The following is a 22,405-nucleotide window of genomic DNA, read 5'->3' as shown; positions in this document are numbered from 1 at the left end:
CTAACCTCCTCTGTCGTCAGTACCAGTCAGAGAAACCAGAGCAGACGTAAGAATCCAAGAGGCAGCGCGTTTATTCTGGGCTCTAGAGGAGAGCCCCCTGATTTCATTCCCACTCGTCACCACCAGTGACAGGAGGCCAGATCTTGAGCCAGCCAAGGCCCTGGGGTCCCTGGCTCCTGGCCCTGTGTCCTGAGCCTGCAGGCAGGCAGTCTGTGTCAGAGGTAGAGACGGCACCTCCAGGGGTACCAGAGCTGAGCAGACACATAGGCTGGGGGCAAGAAGGGCAGGGAGCAGGGGTGCACGTCCGTGAGTCCGGCTGGGGCTTTATTTGCTGCCCGCCATGATCTTGAGGTACTGCAGGGCACGGCAGGCAGCCTCGCCGCGGGCTGCCTCCCTGGTCGCTGCAGAGCCGTGACACACGGTAGCCGGCTGTGTGGACAGCTCCACCAGGCACTGGCAGAGCCCACTCAGGCTCAGTTCCTCTGGAGAGCAAAAGAGAGGAGGGAGGCGTGGTTGGGTGGGAAGGCAGAGCCGGGAGGGGTACATCCACATCACCATCATGCCCTCCCCCACCCCCGTCGGCCCATCTGTACTTGCTCTGCTTCAGTCCCCACCATCCCCGGCCTCCCCACTAGCCATACCAATATCCAGATAGCTGACATGGAAGGCCTGCTCCTCAGAGAGCTCACTGAGGACACTGCAGCAGGCAGGGCCCAGAGCACCTAAGGCACCCAGGGAGCAGCTGCGGAGGGACAGGATCTTCTCTCCCACTGAATTTCGCAGAGAATCCCAGGTGCAGCCGGGGCCCCGGTTCCGAAGTCCATCCAGGCGGGAGCCCACACCCTGACAAGATGGGGACAGTGAGAAAGATGCAACCACGAGCTGAGACCCAGGCACCGAACGTTCAATGCCAAGGAGGGAAAAGCCCACAGAATGAATGCTTCATCCAGCTTGCCTTCCCCGAGTTGGCCCCTCTAACTACTAGACTCTGGACCAGGGGTCCAGGCAGCCTTCCTCATGCCAGTAACAGCAGGCTGCAGGGCCCCTGCCCCGGGTCAGCTCCCCACAGCACTCACCAGGCAGGCCTGTAGCTGAGGCTGAGAGGGGGCCCAAGGAACTCTGGGTCTGGTAGGAAAATGGGGAGAAGCAGGCCTGGGACCTGAAGAGGCTCACTCCCGAGCAACAGACCCATGTCCCCAGGGCCCTGCCTGGCATGGAGGATGGACCACAGTGCCTGGCCCGCACAAACCACTCACAATGGAGAAGTGATCGTCATCAGGCTCTGCCTCATTCCCATCCCGGGCATCCAGAGGCACCGTGTGCACTCGAAGCAGCATTTTGGCCGCCGCGTTACGCTTTGCCAGCTTTTTGGAAGTGCCACTGCCTGCGTGTGGGGAGAGGGTTGCTAGATTATGATCCCCAACAGACCCAGTGCTTTCCACCCAGCTCAAACTTGAAGGTTGAGGGTCCCCTCACGGGATGTCAGTTGGAAAGAGGAGCTCTGGACCTGCCATGCACCTGAGAACCTGGTCAGCCAGAAGGGGGGCAAAGGGCAGAGTGCAAGGGAGAAGCCAGGAGGAAGGGAGCCGAGCCAGGGGCTCAGCCAGGACAGCGGGGCTTTGGCAGAGAGAGGCTAGGAGCTGCCTGCGGCCGGGGCTGGAGTAGCTGTAAGAACTCCCCTCCGCCCGGTTACCAATCTCAACGAAACGCTCCACTCGGCAGGTCATGGTAAACTCTTTGCGGTGGGCCGGCCCAGACTCTTGGGTCACCGTGTACTCAGGCAACCGCCAGCCTTTCTGCACCACCAGCTCCTTGGAAGGGAGAGACAAGGGTGTGCAAGGCTGAGTGAGAAAAGACTCGTCCTCTCCTTCCTCCCCTGGGAGCCTCAGGTTCCAGGTTAGAGGAGGAATAAAGGATGTGGGAAAAGCCCTCAGAACAGGGGAAGAGCCCCACATGACCGTCCCTCATGGCCCCAGGTTCAAGGGAAGACAGGCATGCGTGGGAAATGAGGATGGGGGCACACCTGCAGAGCGCCAACAGGATTGCACTCGGACTGCTGAGGGGAGACGGGGGGCTGCACCTCCATGGGGGGGCTCCTGAAGGAAAAAGGGTCCAGGCCAAAGCTGCTGGGGCTGTCCCTTTTGCAGCTCCCCATGAGTCCTAAGCCCTGCTTCAGCGTCCCCATGACCATTTCCCTACACCCCACCCAGCAGGCAGCTGTCTGTCCAAACATCCAGCCTGCTTCCTCCCCCTCCCCCCCAAGTGAGGTCTCTTCCAGGGCCCAGGCCCACTGAGATTTTTCTGGAACAAAAGATCATCACCTTGCCGGGACAGTGGGAGAGGGGCTGTATATCCAGTCCCTGGAAGCGCCTGATGGGACGCACACACAGGACCATCATGTGACCAACTCAGAAGCAAATGGGGCCTGCAAGACCCTCAGACATGGCCAAATATCATCCACGTGGCTATTTAAAAATCATAAATTCCCTCCTGTCCCAAGAGCTTACCAGCTGGTACGAATTCTTCAAATGCTGGTCCCCAACTATTCCATCCTGTTTACTCTCAGACTTGCTCCTGCCTGACCAGCCTGAGTCCAAAGGCTGGGGGACCAAAAGCCAGGACCCCTTCCTTCCCACCCACCCCCCCGCCCCCTTCAGGCAGTCAGGAAACACAAGATACCTGGTTGGAACAGCAGATGGAACAGGAGTCGCAGCCGCTGCAGCAGTAAAAACTGGAATGTCCTCAGGCAGTGAAGAGTCTAGGGGAGAAAAAGAACTTCCCGAGGGGAAGGGGGCCTTTGATTCACACCCATGTGTTGGGTGGGGGGGGGGGGGGGGCGGGGGGGAGGGTAGAGGGTGGGGATCCAGGTCCTCCTGACCTGCCCATCCCCTAAGAAAACTTCTTCCACTTCAGCCAAAGACTCAGGGAAGCTTAACCACCAGCAATCCTTTGCTGCCAAACACTGGATCAAAAAGACTGAGAGAAGGGAAAGGAGGGTCTCTTCCTACTCAAGAAACACGGAGGCTACAAACTCCAATGAACGTGTGGAGGAAGGAGGGACAACGTGCTAGACAGAGGAGGCGTGCTGGGGAGTGGCCCCTCTAGCCTCGGCCTCCGCCCCGCACCCTCCCGAGCCTGGGCCCAAACCACAGCCACAGCCCTTTGACATTCCCCCCCAAGGATCCTTCACAGCAGCAGGAGCCCTGGAAGCATCCAGCTCATCCAGAGGACACTCTCAGGGAGAGGCCCAGGTTGAGGCGGCTAAGTGTCACCAGGCCAGCCCTACTGGGCAGAGGAGGTGGCTGCACAGGGGCCTGCGTTCCTGGCAGGGCCTCTAGGAAGCCTTGGCTGTTCCTCCCTCACCTGCTGTCCTCCAGGGCCGGCTCCAGCATGCTCCCCCCTTTGAGGTGTTTGAGGGCCACCTCAGCTGCCTTGTGCTTGGCTGCCTTCTTGCTGGGGCCCTGACCTGGGAGAGGGGCGTGGGCAATACTGGACGTCACTGGGAGGACAGAAGAAAAACCAGCATCCCACAGCCTCTCTCCTCACAACTGGAGGGAGTCAACCAAGCCCCACTCACCAGGTGCCCCTGCCCAAGACTGGAAGCGTTACACTAGCTGCTGGAAGGAAGGGCTTTTATCTTCCCATGAGCTCCCCAAATCAAGTCATGCCGGACATAAACTGCTCCTGAGTTCACACACCTTGGGGTGCGGATTCTTTCCCTGCCTTACTTTCCCCTGGGAAGCACTTTCTTTTCTCTCAATACAGATAGACGACTGCAAAGGTAGAAAGAGGGTAGGCTCTAGAGTCAAGGCCTGGCTCTGCCACTTACGAGGCATGGGACCTTGCACGAGTCGTTGCATCTCTCCGGGTCTCACTTTCCTCATATTCAACATGAGGATACTACCATCTACGTCACTGGATTAGACTGGTTTAAGATTAACTGGGAATTTGGTCAAGCACCTGGAACAGAGACCAGTGCAGCCGACACATACTCCCCCAAATACTTCACTGAGACTTGGGTTTATCTCCCTCTTCTCCTCTAGGATGATGGCAATCTGCCAGAGCACTGTGGCCGTCCTGCTTGCTCCTCCAACTCTCCCAAGTCCTACCCACCTCCTCACAGACCCGTTTTCCCAATCCAGTCAGTGGCTTTTCCCCTGAAATCTCTCCTTCCCTCACTGGCCTCAGAGAAGACGACTGGGAAGAGACTCCAAGAAACAAAGCCAGTAGGGCCCTGTGAATGCACACCCCAGCCAGGCTGCCCAAGCCTTCCTCACCAGTGCAGCTGGTGTCGCCAACGGTGACCCGGAAGGTGAAATTAGGCTGGTGGGCTTGGCCCTCGGCTTTGAGAAGGTCGTACACGGGCGTCTTCCCTATTCTGGTCCCATACTCCTGCAGAAGGCTGATCGGGGTCTTGCCCGGGTTGGCTGCCAGCATTTGCTCTATACTGAGGGAGGCGGGAGGCACAGACCCTCATCACACCTCCAACTCTGCACCCACCTGGCCAAGCACTATCAAACCCAGGCACACCATGGGGGACATAGGGTCCAGGGGACCCCGGACAGTACAGCAAACACTAGCTGGATTCAATGTGGAGTAGAGATGCAGGCTGGGAAAGCAGGGTCCACTGCCCCCAGAGCAAGCGGGGAATGCACTGTTCCTGTCTCGGTTAGGGAAGAGGATCCTGTACCCCAGTGCAGGTCGCAAGTGCATGTCCCCTGACACAGTGCAGGCCAGGGACCCGGTACCCACCAAATGCACTGAAGGTCGGGGGCATTAAAGCCCAGTGCCCCAAGTGCAGTCTGGGAACCGGGCCAACCCAAACTATTTAGAGCAGGAGGCAGTGGCCACTGCCGGGATGCATGCCGGGAACCACGGCCCACTACCCCAGTGCTTGCCGGGAACAACCCTCAGGCCAGGTGCATGCTGGGGCCGCGCCGCTAACTCCTCCGCATCGCGCCACGCTTTTCGCCCGGCAGGGATCGGTACGAGGCGGCTCACCTGGGCAGCCCGCAGCCCGTGGTAGTGCCGGAGCCCTGCTCCTCTTCACTCATTCCCACCTCCGTCCCCGCGGGCGCCACCGTGACTGCAGCCTCCACGCGCCCCAATACACAGCCGACGAGCTAGGGCCGGGGCCAAGCCCCGAGTCGCGGCCGGTCGGGCCCGCCGCGGGGCATGCTGGGACATGGAGTCCCCCGCCCACCTGACTCCATGAGTCTCCATCGGGAGGGGAGCTATCCGACCCACAACTCTCCGCGTGGTTTGTCCTGCCAGGCAGCACCGCCTTCTGGGAGGAGCAGAGCCCTCCACTATCGCTTCCCGAACTGAGGGTGGTTATGTGTGTGTGTGTGCGTGTGTGTGTGTGTGTGTGTGTGTGTGTTTTAATAGCGTTCCGCCTTTTTTCCGCGTCTCCCCTCCCCGGGGCGGGCATGCGTACTAGTAGAGTGGAAGAGGCTAGAGGCAGGGTGGTGAGGGGTAACTCGAGCACCCGGTCCTTTGAATCCCGAGGAAACTACAAAACCCAGAAGCTCGCGCGCCATATTTGTCGCAGCTGGAGGGGCAGGGTCAGGCGTGCACGGAAAGCTTCGCGGTATAATTGGTTATTTCCGATTGCGCTGACTTGCTCCAGCAGATTGCGATTGGTTACGTTACCTAGAAGGGCGGGGACAAGGAAAGAGTCAGTTCCCCTTGGCCCCGCCTCTTTTCTGAAGAGAGGTTGTGATTGGCCCAGTGGCGAGGCGGCTGTCGGATCCTAGCTCTTTGCAGGCTCGGAGGATGGGCCTTCCTTACCTGGACGCGGGGAGGAAACTGTTCTTTGCCCCTCAAGCGGTGGAGCAGGCCAAGTCCATCTCAGGCAGTTCCCCCTCAGCGCGCGGCCTAAGCTCCTGGCCCTCGAGCCTTCGTCTCACAGCATCTGCTTCCTTTTCCTTCACCCCCCCTTTCCCTTAATTCTGGCCCGCAGCCTGTCTGGTTTCAGTTCTTTTTCTAAAGCCTGTTTAGAGTGTCCCTAGTCAACCTTTTTGTAGCTGGCCAGGAGACCCCCTCTGGGTGCTGAGAATCAGGCTATGGTTGGGACAACAGGATTAGAAGGATTAACGCATGTCGTGGTCTCATTCCTTCTGCTGTGGGTCTTGGGTCTCTCAGCTGAAGAGACAGCAAGAGAGGATTCTGGTCTTTTAAAACGAATCCACTAATCTAGGTGCAGAGCAGAACACGTATTTTTGAGTTCCAGAGCTCCAGTCTCTCCTCCCCAAAGTCTCACGACCACGGAGTCAAAAGATGTAGGGGAAATCTTGTGACCTTGGAGAGAGATCACGAAAATGTCTGAGTCTAATGAGTGTTCTGAGAACGGGTCAGATAGTGGAGGTCCAGAGGAATGTCGGAATGATAATGAGCAACACCGAAGGGGGACGGGGCACTGAGCTGAGTGGATTCCAATTGGGTAGAACTGGAGTGGTGACAATTAGGGGAAGGAAAGCTGGCAATAGCGGTATGACAAGGGAAGCAATGCTAGAGCTCTGAGCGGGTGGGGGGGGGGGTCCCATGTTGAGGGGCTGCTGTCTAAGCGTGTAGGAGGGAGTTTATAAGGCTGGTCATAGAGGGCTCCTACGGAATCAGAGTAAGGCCCGAGGTGCGACTGCCACCAGACACCGCCTGCAGGGAGGTGAGGGGCCCAGAAGGGCCAGGGAAGAGCCTGGAGTGCGCCGGATGGCAGCAGCAGGCTCCTTTAAGAGGCCGGCGGCTCCAGCGCAGCATCCCCCGCTCAGGGCGTGTCCGTCCCGGGGGGCCAGGGGCGGGGGCCTTGGAAGGAGCGGGAGTTCGAGCCGAGTGGGGACGGGGCTAGGGGTCGGGGGGTGGGGGGAGAAAGCTGGGGCTGACACCCGAGCACCCGGACACCGCACAAGCATCGCCTGTGGCAGCGCCCCGGGTCCGGTCGAGGGCAGCGGGGGGAGGAGAGAAGGAGGAGGAGAAGGAGGAGGAGGCGGGAGCAGCATCCGGAGCCGAGCTGCAGCAGCGCCGCCTTTTGTGCTGCGGCCGCGGAGCCCCCGAGGTGAGAGCCTGGCCGAGTTGGGGGGGGGTAGAGGGCAGGGATGGGTCCCTGTCCTGGGATCCGGGTGCAGAGGGAGGGTCGGGATGCAGATGTGGCGGGGTGGGGGAGGGTGGCGCGGGGATGCTGAGGCTGTGGGGCGGAGGAACTGGGGACCTGGACCCGACGTCTGTGGTGATGGGAAGGAGGGGAACGGAGCGGAGGGACGCCGCGGCCCAGCTTGGAGACGAAGGGCCTCTAGAGCTGGAAAGGACCGTATGGGGTGGGGGTGGGGGAGATGATTGGGGGACAGACTTAAAGGACAGCGGACAAGAGAACGTCCTCCTCTCCTCCCACTCATCCTCCAGAAGGGGAAGAGGGAAGGAGGAGGAAGACTTTGGGTCCCCTCAAGGAAGGAAAGGAAGGACGGGGGCCTGATGCGCCCACCATCCACCTCCCACCACCCCCACTCCCACACTCGGCCCACTGCACCTGAGGGTTATAGGCTGAGAGCACCTGTGCCTGGATGCCCAGGTGATGGTCCTCCTCCCCTTCCCTCTGATGCCCCTAATCGCCTCCAGCTGTGGCATTCACCTTCTCCATCCAGCTGTTGCTTCCTCCCCTCCCCCATTCATTTGTGGCTTTCTCCCTCTTTCTCACCTCCTGTGTCTCCCCTAACCCACTTCCCCAGCCCAGGCCTTTCAGGAACCTCCTCCCTTTCCCCCCAAACATTTCTCAAACTCCTGGGCTTAAAAATAAGCAAGAATCTGTTCCACACAGTTGTGACTCCTGATAACCATGGTGTTGGCTGAGGAGCGGGAAGAGAAGGGGTCAGAGGCTCTATAGCTAATGGACGGAAATCGGTGGGGTGCCCCTGAGCATAGAGGGAGGAGTCCCGCCTTTAGCGACTTTAACTCTGCACCTGCTCCCTCTTGGGAGGAGAGTGGGTGGGTGGCCCTCAACCAAGAGGCAGTGTGCTTGAGGTCTATGCCTCACCCAGAGTCCTCTTGGCCACAGCAGTGCCTCCCTCCAAATAACATTCCCTTCCAACTCGTGGGTTCTACTCCATGGCTCTGGGAGCTCTGATTTTCAACTTGAGGGTCATACCAAGGGAAGGCGAGCACAAGGGATTCAGGAAGGAAAGGGCTCAAGCGCTCCCTGGCCTTCCTGTCCAGACAGCAAAGTTCCCCAGAGCTTCATTCAGGGCCTGCTCTCTCCAATCTCACGCTTCAGGCTGGCCGAAATCACTTGCCCTCTCGAGCCTGCCACTCATCCATTCTCACAGTGGGCACTGAGGTGATGCTGGGGAGACCAACAGCGTGATACCCCAACTCCAGCACCCATGAAAACACAACTAAATACCCATCCCCGGATCAAACCCCGTTATGGGCAGAGGAGGCAAGAAGTTCAAGTGAGGACTGGCTTGGACGTCCTGTGTGTCCTTACAGCTTAGGGTGACAGAAACCCTCTCAAAACCAGGTGCTGTTTCCCAGTCCTTCCCCTGGAAGTAATAATGTGGTCATCTGGCTTTGCCAGGAAGAGGACCCTAAGTCCTAGTACCCACCGCCCCAGACTCACCCAGTGGCTTCTCACGTGTGGCCCTACCTCTCTCTTGCCTGGGCCCAGAAAAAGGAAGGGACTAGGGAGTCAACCCCTCCAGGAGCCCCTCCCTGGGCAGAAGGAGGATACTGTGGAGATGGGCCAGCAGGCCGCACGAGGGCTTCAGGAGGGGCTGGTCCCAGAGACTGGTCCGTCTGCTTCATGTGCTCCCAGAAGTACCAGGGTCATCTGTGTGTTGGGGGAAAGGTGACATGAGGAGGCAGGGACACTATCGTAGAGGCCACTCAGGATCATCCAGGATAAAAAGCCATTGGTCTTTGGTTCCGTCTTTCTTTGCTCTCCTTTTTTCCCTAGTGTTTGCCTACCTCTCTTTCCACCTGTACCCTCTCTGCTGCAGATGAGGAAAAGGGGAAGAAGGGAATCACATTTATAAAAAATCTGCTACTGCTTGTTAGGCACTTTCCGCATGGCTAATGTTTATGGGAGCTTCCTGTGTGCGAGGTACTGGGCTAGGAACTTTATTTGTATTCTCTTCCTAGCGTCAAAAACAAGACTAAGAGTTGGGTAGTGTTATCATCATCTCTATTTTAGGGATGAGGAAACTGGGGGCCCCTGGGTGGCTCAGTGGTTGAACGTCCGACTTCAGCTCAGGTCGTGATCTCAGGGTTCGTGGGTTCGAGCCCCACGTCAGGATCTGCACTGGCAGCACGAAGCCTGCTTGGGATTGTCTGTCCCCTCCTCTCCCTGCCCTTCCCCTGCTCACACTTTCTCTCTCAAAAATGGAAAAAACATTTATTAAAAGCAAAAAAAGTCATCTGTTCAAAGTCTGAAAAGCAGTTAGTGGCAAGAGCTTAGGTCTTGAACCCGGGCCTGCTGCCGCAGGCCTGTCTTCTTAGCCACTACGTTATATACTGTGGTACCACTGTGCCTTTCAGAGAGAAGAAACAGGTTTGTTCAGAAGTCTCTTACTCCAGGTTGCCCACCTGGTCCGGAGCAGAGACAGGACCTCAACCAAGCCTCTCTGATTCTCAGGCCACCCACCCTCCCTGGATAGCACACTGTCCCAAGTTAGATGACAGGAATGGATGAGCACTCTGAATTTTTATTTCCTCATTTTCAATTCAAAATCGATTTTTTATTATTTTATTTTTTTAAGTTTATTTATTTGTTTTGAGAGAGAACAAATGAGCAGGGGAGGGGCAGAGAAAGGGAGAGACAGACTCCCAAGCAGGCTCCATGCTATCAGCCCAGAGCCCAATATGGGGCTCAAACTCCCCAACTGTGAGATCACGACCCAAGCCGAGATCAAGAGTCGAACGCCTAACCGACTGAGCCACCCAGGTACCCCAATTTGTTATTATTTTAGAAATAATTCAAAGCTATTACTGAAATATTAGAAAAAATCGGTAAGTCACAAGAGAAAAATAAAAACACCCACAATCCCCCCTACTTAGAAACTGTTACACTTTGGTATCTGTCCTTCCAGATCGATCAATCGATCAATCTGTCTTTCTTCCTTTATTTCTTTATTATTTTTTGTCTTCCACATCTTTTTAAATGTACACCCTCACTCAGGAGCTATTTGTTTGAATGTGCTGAACTTCTTCCAGGTCCACCTGAGGGCCTGAGTAGGAGGGACCCTGTGGCCCTCCATACCTTGCTCCTACCCCTTCCTCCCCTTCGCTTCTGACCTCAAAGGGTAGGGCTGAGGGGTGATCCTGGGCCACATTGGCCAGGGGTTGAGTATGGAGTGCAGGCCTTGTCCCTTAGCCGAGAGGGGAGTGGAAAGGTAGGCTTTGCAGAGGAAGGACTGAGGATCTGGAGGGGCAGTGGCTGGGGACTCTAGCACACCACTGCCATTGTGACCTGCTTTCCCTGGAGCCTGAAGTCAAGATTTGTCCTGGGGAAGTAGAAGGTCAGAGACCAAGTCTCCCTTTTTCTGGTCAGACAGAAGAGATGGCCTCTCCAGAATCCACCAAGAGAGACCTGGGGGCCAGCTAACCAGGAAGACAAAGCCAGGAGCCAGGCACGGTGTTCAAGGCATTCCCCCACATCATCTTAACCCATCCCCCCACCCCATAAGATAGGGTTGGGAGTCTTGGAGGGATGATGGTCTTTAACTGGTGGCAAAACTGAGGTTCTGGCTCTGATCTCTCCAAGTCCAAAGTTGGCTCCTTTTTGCTAAACGGCCCTGCCACCTCCCCCAACCCTGTCACTGCCCAGTCCGCTGGAAGAAGAGGTGGTGGCAGCTAGGGAGTCTCAGGGCTTGACCTGTATATGGCCCCGGGGAGGGGGGGGGGAAACGGCTGGATTTAGAGGTGATCCCCAGTGTACCCCAGGTTCTCAGGGGGAGACATTTCCCCCTCATGCAGGTATTGAGAAAGCTGTAGTTCTTTCCCTGTGTGAAGAACTTTGTATTCAAAATTTAGAAAAACAGCTGCTGCCAGTGGCCAGGAGGCAAGGTCAGGAGAGGTCGCAGTCCCTTACCCTGTCAGGAGCTCCAAAGCCCACAGAGGTGGAACTAGCGTCCCAACATCTTGGGTCTCCTTTCCCTGCGAAGACCTGCCTTCCCACCCCCACTGGAGAGAGCCAGGGAGTCTTCCTTTTATTCTTGAGTGCACAACCAGGTTCAGGACAGGGGTGAGTGCTCAGTGTGAAAGCCCGCAATTTAGACAGATGGCCTTGCCTCTCCACCGAGCCCCCAAGACTGCCAGACATGCAGCTTGGCCTTGAGATTCTGCTGTTAGACCAGGACATTACAGGAAAGAACTCAAAGGGTTCCCTGGCCACAAGCCTCCAGCACCTCAGATGGGAGACTCCAGGAGGAAGAATAAACGGGGGGGCGGGGGGGGGACCTCCCTGCCCCCATCCCCACCACAGGCTCCTGAGGGGGCACTCTGGGAATCACCAGCAAAGCAGAGGATCTGGTAGCTGAAACTGAATTAGGACCTCCCAGGGTGTCCGGAGAGCCTCTCCCCCTGGCGGATGTATAGTTTAGGGACCACTCTGTCCCCTCACCCAATCTGGAGTTCTGCACAGTAAGCACTTGGTAAATACGGTTGACAAAATGACAGAGATATCCACCCCCTCCTGTCACATCCCTGCCCTCCCCCCATGCTCTGCATAATTGATGGCTAGGGAGACAGCTCCCCTCCCCCAGGGTGACTGAATGTCTAGGCCAGGGGCTCCAAGCCCTCGATCTGCCCCCAAAGCCCTGGCGCCAAGGCCCAGCTGGGGGGGACAGTGGGACACAGCTGGCAGGTTGGAGATAAAGGAAACCGTGAGGGGGTGTGTTGGGAGAGGAATCTCCAGTTGACTGCAGCTCCCTGGGGGCTGTGCTTCCCCTTACTCCCTCAGGTCAGTCTGGATGGGCCACATTAGTCAAAGAACAGGATGGGGGCTGGTCTCAGGAGCCTGGCTAGACTCCCTCCTTCTCCCTGGGTCCCATCTCGTACTTCGGGTACTCCCACCGCCCTAAAGACAAACAGGTGAAATGGCTTCTCTCTCCGTCTCCCCAGTTGCTAGTCCTGGATACCGGAGGGGCCTCTGGGGAAGCCTGGTGACCTGGAGGGAGGCTTGGCGGCAAGTGTCTGAGCATTGTCATCCTAGTGGCCAAACACCCTGCGAGGGCTGAAAACTTCCTTTTAGAACCTAGGTGTTGTGCCTAGTCAAGGCTCAGCTTCTAAATAGGAAAGAACTGGGAACGGCGCAGATGGTCTCCGCGTTTTCCAGTTCCTTCTCAGCTACTTTTCCTCAGCGTCCTCTCTGCTTTTCACATCCAGTTGTTCAGTCCATCCTTCCCAGATTTGATTCTGCCTGCGCTTCGCTCTGTTTCAGTCTCTGTGAATCTCTCAGCTCGTCCCTCCCTCCCTGGGTGTGCCTGTGGCCCTTTCTGTGTCCGTCTCCCTATCTCCCCATCTCCTGCTTTCTCTGTGGCTCTGCACCCCCGATGCCAACCCAAGTCGGCTCTCCCTCCTCTCGGTGCCCCGGCTGAAGATTTGTCTGCATGACGGGTCAAGGGAGGTATGCGAAGGAGGGGAGCAGGCAAGCGGCCGGCGGAGGGCACCGGGGTCCGTCCCCGCAGCCCTCCCGGTAATCAGCACATGGGCCTGCCCGGGTCAGGGGCGGGGCCCAGGCGCAGCCCCGCCCCCGCCGTCGCCGCTCACGTGACTCTGGGCTAATCTTGTCCTGGTGACTTCACACGCCGCCTCGGGCCCAGTCGTCATGGTTACGCCGCAGCGCCCAGCGCTTCCCCCAACCCGCTGTGTCCCCTCCCCTTCCCCGCCCGGACCCCCTCCTTCCGCCGCCGGGCCCCCGCCTGGTCCCAGCCACGCGCCCCGCGCCACGTGATGGCCGGGAAGGAGGTCGGGAAGGGGGAGGGGGCGCCGGGGCCGTAACCCCTTCGTCCCCGCCTCGAAGGGCCCTCCTTGGGGCTTCCCGCGGGACCTGCCAGCGGCCCAATCCCTCCTGCCCTCCTCGCTGGGCACCTGCCCGGCGGGAGCGCTTGGGGGGCACAGGCGAAAGCCCTCGGGTCCTGCAGAGTAAATCCCTGGCTTGTGTTTGTCTTTGGCATTGCAGTGTGCATCTAACCCCTCCGAGGCGCCGATAGCTTATAGCATATGTTGAGGATTGAGAGGCTGGGTCTGTGACTTAAGCTTTCTGAGCCTCAGTTTCCTGCAGAATATAAAGGGACCAATGGTAACGGCTCCTTCCCTGGGTGGTGGCGAAGAGCCAGGGAGCCACTGAGTACGTGGTGTAGGGACGGTCTTGAAGACGACCGTCCTGCCAGCGCACCTGATGCCTGGCGAAGCCCTGGGATCCCGTGCGCGAAAGCTAGGGGCTCTCCAGGAGTCCAGGCTCTCAGAGGAGTCAGACACGCCCGAACACACCGTGCATCCAGGATAATAGGAGCCATGACGGGGGAAGCACGGGGGGGGGGGGGGGGGCTGTGCCAGCCCCAGAAGGGACATGAACTCAGAGTGGCGGAGAGAGGGAGGAAGAAGACTTCGAGGATGGAGATTTGGAGAGATGGGGCTTGAGAAGAGAAGGCCTGGGGGCGGAGCTTGAGCCTCTTCCTGGCTAAGGCACCCTGGGCAGATTATCCAATACCTCTGTCACTAGGGGTGAGTTTCATTTTGAGGATTAAATGAGTTAATGCGCCTACTGACAGAGGCTAACATACATAGGAAGCCTTCCATAAGAGTTAGCCGTTATTATTAGATGTCCTGGCACAAAAACCCGACGGTATCCTGGTATCAGGCACAGTTCTGTATGGCCCGGGTACCAACAGCAGTGGGAGAGGAGGCTGGGGAGGGACCAGAGCGTGGAGATGAGGCTGGGCTGCTGGACCAAGGGCAGTGAGGGTCACTAAAGGGTTTGAAACTGAAGAGGGGGTCCTGGCCAATCTGTGTTTTAGAAAGATCCTTGAAAGGGCTTGTGGAAAATGAAGCAGGGGGAGCCAAGAAAGTATAGGAGACTACGAGTCAGTTGTTCTGGGCTAAGTGACACAGCTAACGAGGCCTGAACTAAGACAGTAATGTAGGACTCAAGAGAATAGAATGGCACTGGGTCAGCTTTACAGATGGCCAGATTCAAGTAGGAACCACCTGAGGTGCTTGTTACATATGCGGGTTCTAGGCCCACCCCACACCCAATGAAAAAGTCCTTGAGAGGCCTGGAAACTTGTTACAAGAGCTGAGACCATCCAAGGTGCCAAACCTCTAGGTCTATCTGTGTCATCATCCAGTGACCCCTTCTTATGTGGGAATTCCTGTCCCTCCTCGCCCGTTGTGATTCCGAGGCTCTGGTGCAAGGGTTTGGGGACGACCCTATTCTGAGGAACAGTTAGAGGATCCCTGTCCTCAGGAATCCTCACATCTCATGATTTGTTAGCTCACTGGAGGTGGAGGGAGACAAGACCAGGGCTCCAGCTGTCAAGCTCCGGGCAGGTTTGGGATAGGTTGAAGAATTCGCTGTGCCTGAGTGAGAGCTCACTTACCCCTTTGTACCGTTGGAGAAATTGAGGCCCGGATCCAGTTTGCCCGAGGTCACACAGCCAGGAAGTGGCAAAGGCTAGAATTCAGATTTTTTTTTTTTTTTTTGGTTTAATGGTTACTTTTTAAATAGCACCTGGTTACAAATTGGGACACATCTCCCCTGTCTGGAAAGCTGGTCCTTGGTTTGGGCAGCTGGGGATGGGAATGGAGAAAGAGGAAAGGAGACGGGGCCTTCTGTAACCACCCCCCTGGGGGAGCAGCAGATCAGGTGGCAGTGCTAAGGGGGGTGAAGCAGTAGGCAACCTCGTTCTGACACCGCTTCTGTACCTGCTCTGGGTCCGCCTTTGCCCCCAGCTGTGTGTGTCCCCCCCCCCCCCCCCATCGGGGACAGGAGAGCTGATTGGTTGCGGGCTTCACTTACTGGCAAGGCCCGGGTGTGTACCCGTGAGCCCTGGAGAGGGAGACCCAGATGGGAGCCCTGAGTGTGCCTTGGGATGACTCTCACCCGAGTTTAGTGTCCCTGAGAGGCCTCGGCTGTTTCACGTGTAAGTACACGAGCGGGAGCCCCGGGTGCAGCACCGGTATGTGGGAGGCCCAGGAACGTCATCGAAGAGTGCCTGAGCGTCACCCGCCTGTGCCTCAGTGCGAGGGAGATCTAAGTGTGTGCCTACTGTGTGTCTAAGGTTGAGACTCAAAACATGCATGCCTGAGAGACCTTTATGTGACCTGTGTGTGTGTGTATGGGAGCTTCAAGTGGAAGAAAAATGAGCTCCGGAGGGGACTTTCAGTAATCTTACAAGGCTAAGGGAACTAGTCTGTGACCAGAGTACTTGAGTTTCAGACCTATCTTACCAGTATGTACGTACCTGAGTGGGGCTGTCACCTGTGTCTGCTTGAAAATGATACTCAGGTATGTTACTAATAGATGCTTGAGAGCCAGCTTGTGGATCGGGTTCCTTAGAGGGGTCCCAGGTGAAATGTGGAGGGTACCCGAGGGCGAGGGAGGCTGAGTGTGGTTTCCAGGAGGGCTGTGGTGAGCCCAGATCCCCCACCCAGGCCTCCCTGCCTCTGGGGTGAGCGTTCCAAGCTGGCGCACCTCGGGCCCACCGTCCCTCCTTCCTTTGTTTCCATAGGGCCCACCGCCGGCCACCACACCGGGCCCCAAAGGCCATGGCCTGCCTCCACGAGACCCGCACACCCTCCCCTTCCTTTGGGGGTTTCGTGTCCACCCTAAGTGAGGCGTCCATGCGCAAGCTCGACCCAGACACTTCCGACTGCACCCCCGAGAAGGACCTGACGCCTACCCAGTGTGTACTTCGAGATGTGGTGCCGCTCAGCGGGCAGGGTGGGGGCGGACCCAGCCCCTCCCCAGGCGGAGAGCCACCCCCCGAGCCTTTTGCCAATAGTGTCCTGCAGCTTCACGAGCAGGATGCAGGGGGCCCAGGGGGAGCCACTGGGTCCCCTGAGAGTCGGGCGTCCAGAGTTCGAGCAGATGAGGTGCGGCTGCAGTGCCAGAGTGGCACTGGCTTCCTGGAAGGGCTCTTCGGCTGCCTGCGCCCCGTCTGGACCATGATTGGCAAAGCCTACTCCACCGAGCACAAGCAGCAGCAGGAAGGTAGGCCGCGTCTTCGCGGGGGCCCGTCTCATCGAGATCTGTGGGCCCTCGCCGCCTCATCACCTGATGACCCTTTGCTTCCCCGAGCCCAGCCACGGCCCCTTATCCGTCCACCAGCCGCCGACTTCCCTGCCTCGTAGGATGCCCGTCTGTTCCCACAGCGGGCCCCCCAAACCTAGTCTTCTTGGTCTGCTTTGGCTGCTTTTCAGCCTCGACCGCCCTGAGTCACTTCAGCCGGCCCAGCGCTTTCCCCCCGCCTGCCCATCACAAGGCCAAGTGTGGCCTTCTCTGAGCCTTGTGGCACTGTGCCTCCTGTTCACAGACCTTTGGGAGGTCCCCTTTGAGGAAATCCTGGATCTGCAGTGGGTGGGCTCAGGGGCCCAGGGCGCTGTCTTCCTGGGGCGCTTCCACGGGGAGGAGGTGGCTGTGAAGAAGGTACGGGACCTGAAGGAGACTGACATCAAGCACCTCCGAAAGCTGAAGCACCCCAACATCATCACCTTCAAGTAAGGGCCAGGGCAGGGGCCACTCTGCTGTGGGCAGGGACCTGCCTGGGCAGCAGGGATCAACTCCACCTTTTCCTAGAGACGATGCCCGAACAGGCTGGGTGGGAACGGGGGCTCCAAGTGTGAACCAGGGGAGTGCTGGGCTGGCTGAGGCCCTCACACCACCGTTTGGCCCCCAGGGGCGTGTGCACCCAGGCTCCCTGCTACTGCATCCTCATGGAGTTCTGCGCCCAGGGCCAGCTGTACGAGGTACTGCGGGCCGGCCGCCCTGTCACCCCCTCATTGCTGGTTGACTGGTCCATGGGCATCGCCGGTGGCATGAACTACCTGCACCTGCACAAGATTATCCATAGAGACCTCAAGTCCCCCAAGTGAGTAAGCAAGCACGCACAGAGAAGCTGGTGCGCGTGGTCTCCTGCAGGTGACCCCACCTCTTAGCGTAGCCGTGTCCCAGCTTCCAGACCCTGTCCTAAGCTCACGTGGCCGTCTCAAAAACCCCTCTCAAATGACAGTCCTGTCTCGGGAGGGCCGTGGCAAGGGCCCCTTGCCTCTGGGTGTCCCAAGGGACTTCACACAGGAAGTTAGCTGCTGCAGCTAGATGAGGTGCGGAGGGGCCTGGACCCCAGCTGACTACGATCTTTACCAGCATGCTAATCACGTACGACGATGTGGTGAAGATCTCCGATTTTGGCACTTCCAAGGAGCTGAGTGACAAGAGCACCAAGATGTCCTTTGCAGGGACAGTAGCCTGGATGGCCCCTGAAGTGATCCGCAATGAGCCTGTGTCTGAGAAGGTCGACATCTGGTGAGGGCCAGGTTGAGGACTGCGACTGGCAGGTGGCCAGCCCCGGGGAAGGAGGGAGCTTCGGGGGCCTGAGGCAAGGAGAGGAGCCTGACAGCCAGGGCCTCTCAAGGGAGCCCCTCCCAAGGGATGTCCCCTCTTATCTATCCCCAGGTCCTTTGGTGTGGTGCTGTGGGAACTGCTGACTGGAGAGATCCCCTACAAAGACGTGGATTCCTCAGCCATCATCTGGGGCGTAGGAAGCAACAGTCTCCATCTGCCTGTGCCCTCCAGCTGCCCGGACGGCTTCAAAATCCTGCTTCGCCAGTGCTGGTAAGGTGGCCTGGCAAAGCTGGGAACACAGGGTTGTTGCTGATGATTAGCCAGCACCTAGGACCCAGCCATCCCGACCCAGAATCCTGAACACAGAAAAAGGGACAGACCTCTCTCATATGGCTTTCCAAGGCCCCTGGATTCAAGGGCACGGGTCAAGGGGACTGCAGTTTCCAGCGGAGTGTTGCTGGACTGATCCAGAACCTGCGAGGGTACAGTAGATCGCGCAATGCAACACTGAGCTAGTGGCATCCTCGTCTGTAAAACAGGGACACCAGTGTCTGCCATCCAGAGCTGCTCTGGTGCGCCTGCGAAGGGCAGGCACGGCTGCCCAGCACGGGGGTTTGAGCCTCCAGTTGGCCGCCCTAGAACTCAGGAAGGAGGAGGGCCTTGGACTCCTGTTTGGGACCTAGACTCTGAAGGGAGGGTTGAAGATTTCTAATCTTTGGTTAACCATTTCCCACAGTAGGTTTCTTTTAATGGAATGAACTCAGAAAAAGGTGTTTTGGCAAACAAGTTGGAAAACAGGATTAGATAGGCTTCCTTACTGCGGGACTTTTGTCACAGAGTACATTCTAGGATTCTCCAGGACGTGCTTTGGAGAAGGATGCCCTAGTTCCTTTCTGGTCTTCCCTGAAATAATCCCTTTGTCTCCTCCAAACTCCATTCCCTCCAGGAACAGCAAGCCACGAAATCGTCCATCATTCCGTCAGATCCTGCTGCATCTGGACATAGCCTCAGCCGATGTCCTCTCCACACCCCAGGAGACTTACTTTAAGTCCCAGGTGTGCTATGGGTGGAAAAGGAATACCTCAACTCCTGCCCTGTGGGGAGGCGGGGAAGGGCCGACTGGATGGCAGGTTAGCTCTGTAAGAGGGCCGAGACCCCATCTTGACCAGTCCTACGCCTACTCCCCTCTTGCTCCTGGTCTGTAGCAGGGCAGCACCTGTATAGGCTTCCTACGGGTGTGAGGTCGGTCCCTCACCCCTCATTGTCTGTCCACCCCCTAGGCAGAGTGGCGCGAAGAGGTAAAGCTGCACTTTGAAAAAATTAAGTCAGAAGGGACCTGTCTGCACCGCCTAGAAGAGGAGCTGGTGATGCGGAGGCGGGAGGAGCTCAGGTGTGTGCCTGTGTCTGGGAAGGGGACACCTTCTGTCTGGACAGCAGGGACCGTGGACCAGTTCCCAGAGACTGGGACAGATTACGGCACCAGGTGACGCTAGGTCACCCAGGAGACCCTTCTGCCTGTTTCAGACATGCCTTGGACATCAGGGAGCACTATGAAAGGAAGTTGGAGAGAGCCAACAACCTGTACATGGAACTTAATGCCCTCATGCTGCAGCTGGAGCTCAAGGAGCGGGAGCTGCTCAGGTAACCGCGTGCTCCCCGTGCATCAGATCTCCAGTCTTCGTGGAGCAGTGTGTGACGCAGTGAACCTCTTGAGCCTGGGTCCCCCTTTCTGACCACATGCCCAACTGAGGTGTCTGGTCTTTAGGAGGGAACAAGCTTTAGAGAGGAGGTGCCCAGGTCTGCTGAAGTCACACCCTTCCCGAGGCCTCCTGCATGGGAACACGATGGAGAAGCTCATCAAGAAGAGGAACGTCCCACAGAAACTGTCACCCCACAGTAAAAGGTGGGACCAGAGTTCACAAGTGCCAAGGTTTAAGAATGGTAAGGGGAATGCCAGAGGCATGGGTAGAGGTCAAGGAGGCCAGGAAGATTGATCTATAGGTGGGGAGATGTGCTTCATACTACCCAAGGTTAGGGAGGGCTTTCAGTGGGTCAATTTCTGAATCTCAGACTTGTACTTTTTCCCTCTTCCCCCAGGCCAGATATCCTCAAGACTGAATCTTTGCTACCTAAACTTGATGCTGCCCTGAGTGGGGTGGGGCTTCCTGGGTGTCCTAAGGGCCCTCCCTCGCCAGGACGGACTCGCCGTGGGAAGACTCGTCACCGCAAGGCCAGCGCCAAGGGCAGCTGCGGAGACCTGCCTGGGCTTCGTGCAGCTTTGCCGCCCCATGAACCTGGGGGACCAGGAAGCCCAGGGGGGCTAGGAGGGGGACCCTCAGCCTGGGAGGCCTGCCCTCCAGCCCTCCGTGGGCTCCACCATGACCTCCTGCTACGAAAGATGTCATCATCGTCCCCGGATCTGCTGTCAGCAGCACTGGGAGCCCGGGGCCGAGGGGCCACGGGGGGAGCAGGGGATCCTGGCTCACCGCCTCCAGCCCGGGGAGACACCCCGCCGAGTGAGGGCTCAGCACCTGGCTCCACCAGCCCAGATTCACCTGGGGGAGCCAAAGGGGAGCCACCTCCACCAGTAGGGCCTGGTGACGTAGGGCTGCTGGGAACTGGAAGGGAAGGGACAGCGGGACGGGGAGGAAGCCGGGCTGGGTCCCAACACTTGACCCCAGCTGCACTGCTGTACAGGGCTGCTGTCACCCGAAGCCAGGTAAAGTATGGGGTGGTTCCTAAGCTCTTTCCCTTTCCTTGTTCTCCCTGGGACCCCCAGTCCGTAACTCATTTCCCATATTAGGTTTTCATCTTAAACCATTCCCTACTTAACCCTTATGACTACGTTCCCTCCTCAAGTCCTTGCTGACCTCGTCTTTTGACCACAGTCCCCTCATCTCTCCTGTAGAAACGTGGCATCTCATCAGAGGAAGAGGAAGGAGAAGTGGACAGTGAGGTAGAGCTGACATCGAGCCAGAGGTGAGTGACACAGTACAGGAGGCAGTGACACGGTCTTGCTTCTTGGGCTACAAGGCATGCTGACTGTAGCCCCTGCCTCCCCAACATACAGGTGGCCTCAGGGTCTGAACATGCGCCAGTCACTATCCACCTTCAGCTCAGAGAACCCATCTGATGGGGAGGAGGGCACAGCCAGTGAGCCTTCCCCCAGTGGCACACCTGAAGTCGGCAGTACCAACACGGATGAGCGGCCGGATGAGCGGTCTGATGACATGTGTTCCCAGGGCTCAGAAATCCCACTGGACCCACCTGCTTCAGAGGTGGTTCCTGGCCCCGAACCCAGCTCCTCATCCATCCCACACCAGGACCTAACCAGAGGGGAGCAGGTAAGTCACAGAAACAGCTAGGTATTAAGGGGCAGATGCTTAGTCATTTGGGATCTACTGGGTAAACAGGAGCAGAGGCCAGAAAGCTAGGTATTTAGCCTCCAAGTCACTCAGCAGCTGAGCCCAGTTCCCTCCCTATCAAAGAGCAAACATCCACATGGTAGAATTTGAGAGGCCCTAGGATAGAGCACATAGTCTGGTTAGTAGGTTAGCAGCGTTGCTTGTATGTATAAATTGCAGCCAAGAGCAATCCTGAAACCAGGAGTCTGGTGCCTTGGTAATGGCCTGAGCAAAGATCTGAAGAGTGAAGTCTGAACTGCTGGCTGTTACAGAAACCTCAGTGAAGGATCTTGAAGGAATCTATTTTCTTTGTAATGCCAAGAGATGCTGAGCCTCACTTCACTGCATTTCTACTTTTCACAGGGCCCTCCCAATTCTGAGGACTCAGACTGTGACAGCACTGAACTGGACAACTCCAACAGTGGTGAAACCTTGCAGCCTCCAGCCTCCCTCCCTCCATGAAAGCCACTCTTATTCCTGTACATAGAGAAATATTTATATAAATAATATATAAGCGCCACATAATCAACAGAGAAAGATGGGGCTGTCCCAGCCTTAAGTCAGGCTCAAGGGAGTCTGACCCCTGACCAATTCACCTGAAACTCTAGGGATACTGGCAGCTGTGGAAGTGAAGGACAAGCACTACCCTAGAGCTGTGGGTGCGGGCAAACTGGCCCCTTCCTGCTTCACCCCATTATGTTCAGCAAGCGGTAAGGCAATAGAAAAGCCAGACTTGCCTCTTCTGTTCCTCTATACTCTTTCCCCCCTGACCCTGGGGAGGAGGAAAGGGAGCCACTTAGACTGCACTTTTTTTTTCCCCCCCGTTTACTCTGTTTACACATTTTGCACTTGGGAGGAGGGAGGCTAAGGCTGGGTCCTCCCCTCGGAGGTTTCTCAGGTGGCAATGTAACTAATTTCTTTGTCCCTCCATTTCTCTGCCCAAGCCCTGGCTTAGGGCCTAGGGGGAGTTTAGGAGATTGTGAAAGCATGTGATGGCTCAGGCTGAAGAAATGGGATGTTGTTTTAAGTCCCTGCTTTTATCCTGGTGCCTGATTGGGGTGGGGACTGTCATATTGTAACCCCTGTGAAAAATCTTAAAATATAACCACTCCATGCAGGCCCAGCTGTTGAGGGTTTTTTTGATGAATGTATGGGGTAGTACACATGGTCAAGTAGGAGCCTTAGGCTCCATACATTATCTGAGACTCTGGACAAGTTACAAATTATTCCCTCCTTTTCTGTGGTTTTTTTTTTTTTTTTTACTAAATGAACATCACTTAAAGTTCCAACCTTCTAAAATTATCTGCAAAAATGGGAACAGGTACATCTTTCTAAAGGACTTTAGTAAAAGGACAGAAAATGTTACAACACCCATTTTTATGAAGAGAACTGTAAATGAATAGTTATTCAAAACAGGAAAACTGGTCTTTTAGCTTGGCCGACAGGACAGACA

At 57.0% G+C, this 22,405-nt stretch overlaps 2 protein-coding genes across 4 annotated transcripts; one reads left to right on the top strand and one right to left on the bottom strand.

Annotated features, from left to right (window-relative positions):
- Positions 1-47: 47 nt before the first annotated feature.
- TARBP2 (TARBP2 subunit of RISC loading complex) lies at positions 48-5,309 on the bottom strand. Of its 3 annotated transcripts, none has more exons than XM_045466749.1 (9): positions 5,002-5,299; positions 4,278-4,447; positions 3,364-3,466; positions 2,680-2,775; positions 2,024-2,096; positions 1,694-1,811; positions 1,257-1,384; positions 642-843; positions 48-482 (listed from the first exon to the last, which is right to left on the bottom strand). In XM_045466749.1, the coding sequence occupies exons 1-9, from the start codon at positions 5,052-5,054 to the stop codon at positions 325-327; spliced, it is 1,101 nt and encodes a 366-aa protein (XP_045322705.1). In that variant the 5' UTR covers positions 5,055-5,299; the 3' UTR covers positions 48-324. The 3 variants fall into 3 exon arrangements, with proteins under 3 accessions (XP_045322705.1, XP_045322706.1, XP_045322708.1); XM_045466750.1 differs by lacking the exon at positions 5,002-5,299 and adding an exon at positions 4,753-4,887; XM_045466752.1 differs by lacking the exon at positions 3,364-3,466 and having other exon boundaries at positions 2,680-2,758; positions 5,002-5,309.
- A 1,466-nt stretch (positions 5,310-6,775) lies between these two features.
- Positions 6,776-22,075, top strand: MAP3K12 (mitogen-activated protein kinase kinase kinase 12). The gene is made up of 14 exons (XM_045466702.1): positions 6,776-7,051; positions 15,717-16,198; positions 16,521-16,704; positions 16,884-17,075; positions 17,351-17,509; positions 17,660-17,818; positions 18,495-18,603; positions 18,829-18,938; positions 19,073-19,189; positions 19,314-19,451; positions 19,646-20,267; positions 20,457-20,527; positions 20,619-20,892; positions 21,316-22,075. The coding sequence occupies exons 2-14, from the start codon at positions 15,754-15,756 to the stop codon at positions 21,412-21,414; spliced, it is 2,679 nt and encodes an 892-aa protein (XP_045322658.1). The 5' UTR covers positions 6,776-7,051; positions 15,717-15,753; the 3' UTR covers positions 21,415-22,075.
- The last annotated feature ends 330 nt before the right edge of the window (positions 22,076-22,405 follow it).

This window comes from Leopardus geoffroyi, chromosome B4 (genome assembly GCF_018350155.1).
Source record: "Leopardus geoffroyi isolate Oge1 chromosome B4, O.geoffroyi_Oge1_pat1.0, whole genome shotgun sequence".
NCBI lineage: Eukaryota > Metazoa > Chordata > Mammalia > Carnivora > Felidae > Leopardus > Leopardus geoffroyi.
The sequence above is the reverse complement of the archived record's forward strand: the minus strand, read 5'-3'. Positions and strand labels throughout refer to the sequence as shown.